The sequence below is a fragment of the Taurulus bubalis genome (assembly GCF_910589615.1).
Source record: "Taurulus bubalis genome assembly, chromosome: 2".
NCBI lineage: Eukaryota > Metazoa > Chordata > Actinopteri > Perciformes > Cottidae > Taurulus > Taurulus bubalis.
The window spans coordinates 31,693,268-31,706,943 of record NC_136590.1 but is presented as its reverse complement, the minus strand read 5'-3'; the positions used below and the strand labels follow the sequence as shown (position 1 = coordinate 31,706,943).

At 42.0% G+C, this 13,676-nt stretch overlaps 1 protein-coding gene across 1 annotated transcript; it reads right to left on the bottom strand.

The window, feature by feature from the left end:
* Nucleotides 1-436: 436 nt before the first annotated feature.
* cxxc5a (CXXC finger protein 5a) lies at nt 437-10,127 on the bottom strand. Its single transcript, XM_079237456.1, has 2 exons — nt 9,301-10,127; nt 437-701 (listed from the first exon to the last, which is right to left on the bottom strand). The coding sequence occupies exons 1-2, from the start codon at nt 10,081-10,083 to the stop codon at nt 660-662; spliced, it is 825 nt and encodes a 274-aa protein (XP_079093582.1). The 5' UTR covers nt 10,084-10,127; the 3' UTR covers nt 437-659.
* Between the last annotated feature and the right edge of the window lie 3,549 nt (nt 10,128-13,676).

Below are 13,676 nucleotides of genomic sequence, written 5' to 3'. Positions count from 1 at the left end.
TACTGCAGTGGCCTGATAACATTACTTTTTCAGTTTAGTTTAAATCGAAAATCAACAGCATCACAATTTGAAACATTTCCTTTGTCTTTCAAAGACAACCATCGATCCATCTGAAAACTAGACTCTTCAACGAATAGAATCATAAAACTGACATGGTTTTAAGTAAAATAATGGTGAAGAATTACAATAATGTTTGCCATTAGCCACTAGTTTTGAAATATAGCTGTAAATTTACATTCTCTACACAAGTACTGTATCTTTCCACACATGAACAACATTAACACCAAACACAGAAATTAGTTGATTGTCCACACTCAGTCCGTCATTTCTGTTTCTGGCAATGAACAGTTCCATGTTTAAGCGACAGAAAAAAAACCTGCTGAAAAAAGGACAAAAGGTACCAAAATGGAAACATAGAAAAGGGAATGAAAGTTGCCATAGATGCTTTTCTTTACGCTTCATTTTTGGTTCAAGGAATAAGTAGGTGCATCCATTACCCGATTGATTTTTTTTTTTTTGCTTTGTTTTTTTGTTATTTTTATTTCTATAATTTTATTTGTTGCTTGTTTGTTTATTAGCCAGTGTCTGTTCTGGAGACAATCCAGGAGTTGGCATTGCACTTGATGGCAGAGCTTTGGGTAGGGAGTGGAGGAGGAGTCCTACTGGAACCACCGGAACGCCGCTCCTGTAGGAAGCATCACCTTCTCGGAGAAACAGAAGACAAGGAGGGGGGGAGAAGAGGAGGTTGGAGTCGTTAATAAAAAGCTGCACATTTTTTACAAGTGTTTGCAAATATAATCCCAAATCTACTATTTCACTGAGAAGCGATAATTTCTTCACACCTTGACAGAGAGGCTTTCATGATGTTGCCTTCTACATGTTTTTTTTTATTTTTCATTGTACGACAGAGTTGCACTACACAATTTAGGTTGTAGACCCATTTTAGTCCGGTTGCAACTAATGATTATTGTCATTAATCTATCGGCTATTTTTTTTCTTTTTTTCTTGATATAGAAAATAATTACAAATCAAAAGTCATTAGAGCTCAAGGTGAGATGGAGTCTTCAAATTGCTTGTTTGGTCCAAACAACAGTCCAAAAATGTTCAATATGCAATAACAGACAAAAGCATGCACCTTCAGAAGGTGGAACCAGAGAATGTTAAGCTTTTCTAGTGACAAATGACTTAAATTATTAATGTCCAACAACTGATCGATTAACTTCTATTCCTCTCTTTCTCCCTGGATGAGTTGTGTGTGTGTGAAATCTCGACATCCTGCATCGTCTGGCCCAACCGCTGCCCCCCTCTCGCCTCAGCACCGCCACAGGAACGGGCTTCAGTCCTGGCTTCACACAAAACCCGATATGCCACATTTATTATTTAGCCACCACACACGTTGCTCTCCCACACCACTGCCCTCCGTCCCTCACTCTTCTCTCACTTTGGTTATCTGGGCCTCTGATTGCACCGAGGAGTGGCACACATGCATGCAGCCGCAGGGCTCAGCAGCGGCCTGCCAGTCAGGAGATAGAGAGACGCTCGCGGCCCCCGGAGCTGCAGCGCGGCTGGCGTCCTGCTAAGTGCAACTCGATTCTGCAGCACGGATTCTTCCGTTAGCCAGCTCTGCCTGGAGCGATGGCAGTAGGAGCTCGGCAAACATTTATGCACCCACACACACTCTCACACCGAACCAATATGTATTCAAGTACAGTCACACACCTCCACACACAGTGACACGTTAACCGACACTCACAATACACCCCCGAAATCACACCAAACAGTGAGACTGTTGAACTAAAATTCTCATACGTGATGGATTCAGATTCACTTTTCCACCGGTACTCTAGAGCAGAGGGTTTACTATGGAACCATACATTCTGTGAGATACGCACACCCATGCAAACAATCACACCCATTTAATGGAAAAGGTAAACAGAGGATAAATGTCTTGCTAGTGTCATTCTCTGAAGACATTCAAATGTTTCAATTTATAATTGAATTCCAATAATGTGTAACCTTACGTTGTGTGCGTCTTGTTGCGCCGCCCATTTTTTCTGTACAAAGACATCAGAAGCAAATGAGCCAATAGTTCAGAGAAGTTAGTTAAAACCAAAAACAATACCAGCCCTAATTACTTTTCAGGCCCACTTACACCATTTCTATACCAGTAAATCAGCGGTCTTTTGAATGCTATTGTTATCTGGACACAAGACTGAGTGACAGCGGGGTTCGTACTCCACAGGTTTCATTCACTTTCATTTTGAAAGTTAACTCCAGCTGAGTTACAAAAATGAACCATTTTCACTCGAGTAAAAAGACTTCAAACAAAGGTAATTACTCTGGTGATCTCAGCCAAATATAGCCCACACTGTGCTTTATTTGTTAAATTAACTCAATCAGGAATAATCTGATAGCAGAGACACTGAATGCCACAGTGCTGTTCATAGCCCACATATGCCAGTTCAAGCTCTCAAATATGCAGCGTGCATATTAAGGTAATTCTTTTTTGGTTCGCATGAATATTAATAGGAACCAAAAACCTGGAGGTTAACAGCCAACATATTGGCAACATTATTTTATGATCTGTGTGTTAAGTTTCTCTGGCCCGCCATCCATCTCTGTGATGACCTTTCGAGAGCGGCTCTCAGCGGTTAAAAAGACGGTCAGAGGGCAGCAACATCTGCCCCTGCCACAGATGTAAAAAACCCGGTAAAGGCTGGACTGACTGTGACATAACGCGTGGGAAGAAAAACAACACATCTGCTTACTTGGACTGAAAATCCTGTTTTTCCTCATTATCAAACATGAGCAATCAATGGAAAAAAATGGCATCAGTTCAGGAATAGTAAAGCTTCTCCTCACCAACACTGATTGCACAGGTTCAAACGGATGGAATATGTGGGTGTAAAGTGGCCAATCACTAAAATCGATGGAAGTGTTGTTGTTTTTTCAAACAAGGCGAGCACATTCGTCTTAGCATAGCACAAACTATTTGTGTGTAACGTACAACAAAAGCAGAAGAAAGAGGCATCTTTAATTCTTCAGACTAACTGCATATGGAAAGCACCCCCACGTGCATGAGAACATGTAGGATGTAACACTGCCAGCTGCTCATAAGGAGCAGAAAAATGTCAACCTTTAAAGCATCTGAATCAAAACACTGATGACCTCCAGCTGTCATAACCACTGTTTTTCTGACTGAAGAGGTGAAGCATTATTTTCCTAAACCTGGCCACCCTTTCAGAAGTCAATCAAGATTGACATATATATGCGTTGATAGGATTTCTTTCATAAATCCTGTATTTTGTCAATAAAACATGTCCGATTTCTTCCCTCTATCAAATTATTATTTTCTCTACGAAGAAATACGTTTTAAAAGTAACAAAATATAGCCACAGTGATGTCTCCGATTTGCTCTATTCAGTTTACTGGCATGTTTGACAAAGACGAAAATTATAAATAAAACATTTTAAAAACTGAAACAATTGATTTTCGTTTTTTTAATTTTTGTTGTGAATAAACAGTAAAGCTAATGATCCAGATATTTCATGCTAACCCTCGATACTCATGCCCTGCAAGCGCAGGTCAAAATACATCTGGGTATATCACCTAAAACTTGCTAAATGGAAGATTTTTGGATGTTAATGTTGCATATGATGGTATTTTCAACAGCCTGATTTTATTTGACCAAAATACGGTCAAAACAACTGTTATTTGTAACATAGATGTCTGAATAAAATAGTTTGATAGACATCTATATGTATTTTTACTCATAAATTACAAGAATTACAGAATTGTGATTCATATTTGATAATGGCAACCTAGTTTGACAGTTTGATCAGAGTTCATGAGCAGTGATTGACAGCTGCGTCAGATTGGTCTGATTGGATGTTTTTCTCCAGGCTTTAAAGTGCCATGAGGAGCACTAAAGGCAGAGGAACTTGATTTGTTCACAGATTATCTGTTTCATGCACTACTGTCAGGATGTGGTGACAGTTTGAGCAAATATGAGAATAAGTTATTTGTATTGACGTTAACAACTGCAGCTTTAACAGCACTGTAATCCAGAGGCAGCCTACAGTACAACACCATGGCCACCTCATTCTCCCTCCCTCTCTTTCTGTCTTCCTTTGCCTCCTCTGTCCACTCCAACTTGTCCCTCTGTCTGCCCAGCAACTTGCCCACACATCCATGTGTCTCGGTGTCAGTCTGCGTGCCTGTCAGTTTGCATGACTGTCTGGTGTACTGTGTCTAGGAGGCAGGAAAGACCATGAGGGAATACGCTACTCTCATATCAACTTCTGACACTGGCAAAGTGGCCCCCAATGGAAAACAATACTATGTTTGAGCGTTAGTTGCATCTGATGACAAAGAAGCACAAGTCTTTGACACAACCAATGGATTTCATTATAAATATATAACTTTATTATTAGAAAATAGCAAAAAATAGTCTTATCTATTCTCAAATACAACCGTTACATTACATCTTCAACGTACAGTGACATACAAGTAAAGACAAGATACATTACAACTTCCTAACTCCGATGCTCCTTCGTGTTGAGCAGCATCGCTGAGACTGACACCACTGGAGGGTATTCATACATAGAGCGGCACAGAACTGCCTTCCCACTTATTTCTCTCAAATGTAGCATTCCCAGAATAAATCCAGACATCTTCCGCCAGTGAGCTATGAGGTGGCAAAGGCCTCAGCATGCTAACTCCCCCTCACATGCCAATTTTACGCTCCTCTTTGAGCTGCCATGAGCTTTCAATGGAAACCGTCAACACCCTCAAAATAAGCACACTGCTGTTTTCGGACTGCACTTGTGTACTGGCGCGTAAACTCTCATGGGCTCGTGCAAACACACAAACATAACCGTCCATGCTAATGCAGTAAAACAGAGCCAAAGTCTTTTCACGTGTGCGCTCACGGAAAAGCAGTCCGACAAACTGACCGCAAGACACGTGTTAAATAAAACGCCATGCCTCTTTAGAGATTGCACGCCGAGTATAACGGCCCCAGCAGACGGGATGTGCCGCTCTATCTTTGATTAGAGGGGAATGTGACACTCAGGGGCCGTTTCAGCTACAGCTGAGGCTCACTGCAGTTCACTCAGAAAGCCAGGACGAGCTTCTCTTCTGGCACAGGTGCGGCGAGTCGCCCTGAATATGCATTAAGGATATAAAGAGCCTTAAAGAGGCCTTGTTTAAACACGTTAAAATACATACCATAACTGACAATATGACATCATCTACTCATTATTGACATTTGGGATTTACTGCTGATGCTCTGCTCTCTCCTGACACGGCACATCCTTTATGAATCTCCTAACATTTAGCTTGTACTGACGACATCACGCTCACTGACAGTGCGGCCCAGGCCGTAATCTCTGATCTAATCACCTGCTGAACAAGAGCTGTTGACTTAATAACAGAGCCATTAGAGACAACTTCTAGACTGCTAATGGGAAATGTATGAGTGCAGGAAAACAAATAAAAAGCAGGGAAAATTGAAAATGTTGTACTGCTGTCAGAGCAAAGTTGATACTGTAGAAAATCAAGTTTGGGGCAAAGCAGGTTGTAGAACGTGATGGTTTCCTGATTGAGTGAGAGTTTCATTTTCTTGTATAAACTAGTTACTATCAAGGTCTATTTTACACACAGGTTAAGTCACTTTATCATTCTAAAAGTAAAAAGTTTACGGTGTCAAAACATATTAAAAAGATGTCCATGTATTAGGAACATGACCAAGACCATCAGCGGTATATGATTGAGATTACCTTGTCACAAAGATTGTATTTCATGCTGTGGGTTGTCAGGTGGTTGAGGTTACGGTTTGATTCTCACTTTAGCTCAAATGTGCCTTTTTCCCCGGCAATCTCATGCCATAAACATTCAGTATATTTGTAGCAATGCACACGTTTAGCTGTCTAAAAGACGGCACTGCATCTTTGTCCATTGTCACATTTCACCAATGAGCCTTTGCTTAGGCAACTAATGAGACCCTGTCAATCAAAATATCCACATCCATATCTATGTGATGAACGCACAAGCTTTAGTGTAACCTAATCCACGTTTTGCCGTGGCAAAAAATATTAAAACTTCATACGGACTACTTCAGACAATGTTTAAATCTGAAAGCAGTTTTTGATAATATTTTAAAACGACGATTTTGTGCAGACACCATGGGAAATGATGTAATAGAGTAGCGTTGCCCGCACAACAAGAACACACTTTTAATAACACATACATTATCCTTTAACAGTATTCACTAGTCTGATGTTGGCGCGTTGCATGCAGAGATCGGCCTTCTTGTTTCTGATCTGAAAAAAAGGGAAATTGCTTGACAGACGCACTAAATAAAGTGGTTAGTAGTACATACTTCCAGATGTCGCAAGTATAAAATGTGTGCAAGGTAATTACAGTATATACGATTACTAAAGCCTATGATCAGACTGCTATTATACTTGGAGGCTTGGCAGGTTTATGATACCCTGGAGTTTCTTTTATATGAGGTGGCTACTGGCAACTTCAGCAGACTGACGTTTCAAGCAGCATGATGACCTATATCAACATCAACATTCATGAATATTCAAGCCCCCTTGGGTTTGGCATCACTGGTGTGAATGACTGGTATCGGGCTAACTGCCATGACAACATCAATTGCAAATCATAAATTAGAATTAAATTCTTTTCTGTTTCAGACATTGAGTCGTACCACCTACATAGCGAGCGGACACATTTAGTGAATCATCAAAGGAGACAAATGAAGCCTCTCATTAATTTGCAACTGAACAATAGAAAAGTGAAAAACAACATGCTGCTATTCAGACACATCGGTTTGATTCTCAACGTGTGAAAAGTCAGCTTTTTCATAGTCACATTTGTCCTTAATGACCAGCATATGAATGCTTCAACTTCACACAGTCAAATGGACCATGCCACGGTTATTGAACGTTTTGACTTATTAACTCTCATACAAATCAAATTCATATTATGTTTGTTTGCTATTTTATTTTTAAATGCAAAGAACATTGTCAAAGTACAAATTATTGTTGTGTTATTGCGACTGAACACATTAATCTGTCCTTTAAAACTCAACCACAACATCATTCTCAAAACATTTACCAGAAATGATCTTTACTGCGATGGGTTATTAGGCGACCTACAACACAATCCAACAAATCCTCCAAATTACAGAACAAAATACATTATTTGTTTGTGAACCGTTTAAAAACACATCTGTTTTATGATATGACAATGGTTATTAGTAAAGTGCTACATTTGAAAATCAGAGCATTTACAGAGTGCTGCAGGGAGGTTGAATTTGAACAGGTTTAGGCACACAAACAACAAGGTTATGTTTAGGGAAACATCGTGGTTTGAGTTTAAGGTACTACTTCATTAAAAGTTAGGGACACTACGTTGTTATAGTTATTTTGTTAAAAGTTGGGAAAAAGTGGTCAAAGAAAAGGCTGACTGGCGATAGGAAATCCTGTGTTGAAGTCCAACGTGTTGTTAAGCCAACCACTCAAGGCCTCCTCCCTACACCAACTCTAGAATAAAGTCCCCTGCTTTTGCAGAGTCAGAGGTCCTCGGGGCACGAGAGATCTTTGTCTCTTGAATTGAAATGTGTCGTTTTGGGACATTTTCTGAAACATCTCATCATGGTGTTTTTCCTGCGAGGACAGTATCCACAAGCAAATTTAAACTCTTTGCAAACACAAATACGTATTTTCTAAAAAGGGTCCGTAAATCATATGCAGGCTACTTATCACACGATCTATAGTGAATAAGCTAAAACATGCAAAAACTATTGATATGGCCTTTTAAAATATCTCGACCTATGTGTGCACAAATTGTTTATATCATGAGGTTAGCCCTAAGCCCTAGGAACCCTAAGCCCTTAGTGGAGAAGACAAAACAAAGTAGAATTTGAGCCAAAAACGTGGAATTGTCGAGTCGAATTCAAGGCACCATTAACATCTGTTAACTGAGCTAAACCAGGCTAACCTTACATTCAAAATTACATTACTCTGTACTGTGTTCTCAGTTTGTGTCACTCTAAATCCTCCATTAACCAAACCATCTCCCTTAAGGAGCAATTCACTGTGGATGGTCGAAAGTCGGCACATGGCGATTGAACGACCAACGTTCAGCCCACAAACAAGAGGCCAAGCTGTCACCCTCAATCAACATCAGGAAGAGAAAGAAGTAAAGCCATTAGCAGTTTGAAGCACAGATCCAGTTTGTGTCAATTAGACCAGAGGCCTCTCCACTGTTTCACGTGCACACTACGTTATCAATGTATTATGTAATGTTAAAGTGACACTATTATCCATTGATCACAAAAGTTTATTTCCTTTGAGATGGAACATCTGCTGAAATTGATTTCATGATTGGTCGTTCTGTCATCACAGCCTGGGTCAGTTAGGCCACAGAGTGTGATGGAAGCAGCAGACAGGAAGTTTGGAGGACCATTTAGATGAGCAGGAGTGTCACCGGAGAGAAGGACAGCGGCAGCAAAAACAGGGGGGGTCGGGGTATATGTGCCACACTGACACCTGGAGCTCCAGATGACAGCTCTGGGGCCAGATGGACCTTGTTACATCCACACACACACACACACACACACACACACACACACACACACACACACACACACACACACACACACACACACACAAACATACCCAGGCATGTACACTCACACACAAACACATACTGTACACATATTCACAACCGCCTCCACATATGCATATGTTTCCTTTAAAATTGCAGCATATGCATAATGAGGATGTTCATGTGACCGAACAGAAAATGCACCACTGGAGGGACAGCATTGTGTAAACTTGAGCTTAAGATAGCAAATTAGCCTTCCAATTGAAATATGTGTGCAGGGTGATTGGGTGGTTATGGTGGACGGATTAAAGACCCCCGTGGTGCATGCTTACCCTGCACTTACACACCACGCTCCTCATCACCTGTCATTTCCAGCTTGTGGAGTCATTTCCCCACCAAAAAGCCCCCTGTACTCTTTCCCTTAAAGGGGTGCAGCACAGGTAGAATTAATAAGATCTTCTTTGTGCTTCCAGATGAAGCTGAAATTTGAAGTTTGTGCTGTTTGGAGATCACTCTTGAACCTCCTGTAAAGATCAACTTATTTCTCTGGTTTCTCACCAAATGTTGTTAATTTTTGTGACTGCATTGATACTCTCTAGTAACTCTGTGGATCAAAACCTTCTAAGCTTAGTTTTTTGGGGAACCCTAAAGAACAGCCCACAATTCACACACACTTACCTCCAGAGCAGCAGAGGGTTTCTTCTTCAGTTCGTCACATTTGCGAAACTTGCAGATCTGGTGGCCTGTTTTGCGATTCCGGCAGCTGCTGCATTGCTCGCAGTTAATCCGCCGTCGGCAAGGTGGGCACATGCCGCAACGTTTTCGCTTCTTTTTACCGGAGTTGATAGCAGAGGCCAGCTCGCTCTGCGCCGGGTACTCGGCCAGGCCGGCCATGTGTAGCGCGCTGTCCGCCAGAAACACTCCAGCCGGCGTCATGATGAAAAGCCCCGGGTTGAAGGGGAACCCACCCCCTACTCCATATGGGAAGTCGACAGGGCCACCTACGGCGTCCGTGACAGACGTACCCTCCAAGTCGCTAGCCCCCGAGCCTGCATCTCCACTGCCAACTCCCACTCCCATGCCCCCAGGCAGGAGCATGTGCTCCATACCGGCCCGCTTTAACAATGCTGCTGCCTGAGCAAAGTGCAGCAGGCCATTTTGTCCCTCCAGAACCTGTTCTAGGGTCCGGTCCAACTTGGCTGCTGTCAGTGCGGAGACAGTGGGCTGAGGCAGCGGGGGTGGCTGAGGCTTGGCCAAGTGGCTCTTGGTCTCACTATTGTCCCTGCGTCCATTGCTGGTGGCGGAGGAGACTGCTGTATACTGGGAGAGGGTACGGGACTTCTTAAGGCTCTTACTGAGGGGCTCACTGATGATGCCACTGCGGTTCCTGCGCTCTATAACAGGAGAGTCCTGTTTGCAGCTACTCCGCTCCTGGTCCTCTGTCCGGCCCCCCGCCGACATGGTCCAGAGCGTGCGTGCCTGGGTTTGGGGTGAGGGTGGAGAGGGTGGGGGGGTGAGCGAGGAGGGGAAGCAAAGGCCTTGTCTCGGTGCGTTCTGTGCCCCGGTGAGAGCGGGGCCTCACCTCAATGGACCAATCCGCCTGCCGATAACAGGCAGGCCTTCTGCCCGCACTACAGCTCAGCCCTCATCCACGTCGTTCCATGGGCTGTCTGGAAACTTTACACAGGGAGAGAAGAGAGGTATATTACTCATCAACAATCACCTGACCCAAACACTGAGACACTCAAGAGATACGTTTTCCATTGATGTCAACCTTGGCAAATTCTGAAAAGAAGAACATCACCTTTAAGGTCAATGTGGTGCACTTGTGAGCAAACAGTTATTTACACATCCAGCAGTCAAGGAGCAGCATTAGCATTCATTTAGTGTTTCTGGCCACCTGTGAAGGCAAGTCTGGTATTCACTTAGTTTTAGCTCTGTTTTTGGTCTCTACCAACTCCTGAGGGAAATATCTGGCTATTTATCTGCTAAATGCTCCACTATGTTCACCAGCTAGTCTCTAACTATGTTTGTCTGCTGTTTGACGCTGAGCAGGTAGCGTTTAGTGGATTTTTAGAGCTCTAAAAACAGCTTAATGGGACCGATGAGAGTGAAACAAAACAGGAAAGTAATAATGTTACAAAATACACAAAAATTGAGCTCAATACTCAAACTAAAAAAAATGTAGTTTACCTGGTATTTAGTGCTCTGATACAATTAGAATTAGGGAAATTAGTTTTACAAAATTTTACCCAGACAATGGCCACTAAAGGTTTTAGTTTGAAGACATATTTATATTCAATTCAAGTTCAAGCACAGAAATTACCCCTCTAATCCTTCAAACTTCAATCTAAAATCAACACCTGCTTCCCTGGAGCATCTCTGATTGGTTGGAAAAATAATATAATTACGTGGTTGGGAGCCTAAATTTGCTATTTCAATCAAATACAATCAAATTAATTGTCTTGTACTGAGGGTAAAAAGTGCTTTCATACACTACAAAAATTAGGTATTGGAAATACTCTATTTGTACCTGTCACATTAAACGCTAATATATTCAAAACTAGAAATATTTTTCTTTTTGGTGCAATATTTTCATGAACAAATGCAGTTTTTGCTGTAACAATAAATGCATAAGCTCTCCTTCAGGAAAGTGTCTGTCTTTATCTGTTAGCTTATTACCTGCTTGGAAATATTATCTTGGTGACCTCTTTGACCAATCATTATGATATATGTTGGTCTGTGTAAGGTGCCAACACAACTGTGATTTCTGTCATATTATTTTACATCTTTAAGTGAAGTTAGTCAGTCGTGAAAGTACAGTATGTATTAGTAATTATGACCCTTTTGAGGCCAACTATAAATTGTAGTGCCCTGACTGCAGTTTAATCATTTAGGAATGTTACATTTATTGACTAACAATTACATGCTTATTGAGCGCATATGTAATATATGTGCGTGCCTTATTGGATTATCACAAAACAATATGGAAACTGTTGAAAATATAGCCAAAAGCGTTCAGACCAAAGGAAGTTGATTTTCTTTTCATTCACTTTGGACGTTGTATGATTCCTATCATTTTCTAGACATATGTTTTTATCCTATTACTTTCAAAGACAAAACCTGTGGAGCAACATCAGTTGGTAAAATATGCGCTCAGGTGGAGCGGTGGGCTTATGAAGAGGTTTCACCAGACAAATGCCGAGGGACCCCCCCCCCCCCCCCCCCCCCCCCCCCCCCCGCCCCCCACTGGACAGAGATGCATCCATCCACCGGCTTTTAGTGCAAGATTCCTGTGACTGCTCATCTATGAAAAGAAAAACTACGCTGCTCTTCTCCTGACCTGTCCATGTTCACAAACAAGCACACCACCTCCCACAGACAAGCTGAGGAAATGGCCGGGCCAGTCCTTATAAGGGAAACAAAGGGAAAGGGAGGGGAAGAGGATGGAGGGGGGGTGCCTGTGCAGTGTGTGGAAATTGGAAGGCCAGAATTAGTGGGAGGTAAAGCTTCAAAGGCAAGAGCACAGCCCCCACATTCTCACCAGCTCAGGGGGATGTGGCGCCAGCGAACCAGAGCCAGCTCCGCAGCCCCTCGGCCCCAGAGTTTCAGTTTCTCCCACTACAGCACTGACCAGGGTCCGGTTTCCCAAAGGCATCTCAAACTATCTGCGTGTCTGCTCAGTTGTGGTTGAATGCAGAACCGCATTGCAAATCATGAGAGTGATACACAGGTTGTTGTTGTGGAATATTGGACCTGAAATGATGTATTTAGTTGCCAGTTATAAATACTTCAATGTCGGTAATGGTGATTTTTCATTCAGATTTGAACGTACCATTGACTCAAATGAGGTCTATGGCAGCTGTGCCTTTACATTAAGTAAATCTGGGGACAACAACACTATTTCTTGATTAATAATGGCCTCAGAGAAAATCCAGCTCTGATCCAAAAGCTTCATCAACGCTCTAAATACAGTAAATGTGATAAAAGACTTGAGTTTTCTACATAATTAATGAACTGGCGCATCATCAATAGCTAGAATAAATGAGCTCCCAAGACTGCTACAAAGTGACAAAGTTGGCGATTGTGTCTCATGATAACAGTTTAAAAAATAAAAAAAGGCACTTTTCATTGTTTTAAAACACCGGATAAATGTTTTCATAAATACTCTAGTCATGTTGTGTGTCATTTCGGCACAATATTATTTTGTGAACTTAAATAAATTGGAAACAGCACCAAAAAATGTACTAAAACTCCCTCAAAATCAATCTGGAATGACAAACACGTGTCCGCAGATTTGCATTTTTTATTTACAGGTTGTGTTTGCAACACAATACATGTGTTGCTTTGGTCTACCACACACATCAACATCAGCCCTGAGCCCGGCCTATAGTCTTAGGCTGGTCGCCTCCTCAACCTCCAGCATCAGATCCCTTCACCACATTATTTACAGAGGAGATTTATGTCCTCATATGAACTCTCTGCTAAACCACAACTGCCTTTAGTACTGAGTGTCAATGCCATACTGCTGAAACCAGATAATTGCTGTTGTTTTATCCTTCAAGCATGTTTGCCCAATTTCCTCCGATGTTAGTTACTTAATGCTGTGGTTCATATTAAAGTCTTACATATCAGGTTTCAGTGAAAGACAAGAGCACTGCAATTAGGAGTCATATGTTAAGAGAGACCCATTTCCTGCAACTCGAGCTGTCTCAGCATAAAATAGGTGTAAATATTAGCTCTACCTGATATTTCCCTGAGTCTTTCTTCAACGTGCTGCACAGGACTGCCAGACGGAGATAGAGGTCTGGATATAAAATGGTCCGAATGATCAAAACAGTCCAGCAGCCTTTCTTGGGTTGACCAATGAGCTCAGCTGGACGTGGTGTGGAGCGCTGGTGTGGCCTGAGACGCATGATCTGATCCTGTAATCGAAGCGAGACTAAAATAATTGGTGGCCTCTTGTTTGGGTAAATTAAAAACTGCAGCGAGAACTGCACTATTAATATGACTTTTTAAACCTTTTTTTTAAGGCTTGGTCTTCATCATAACCA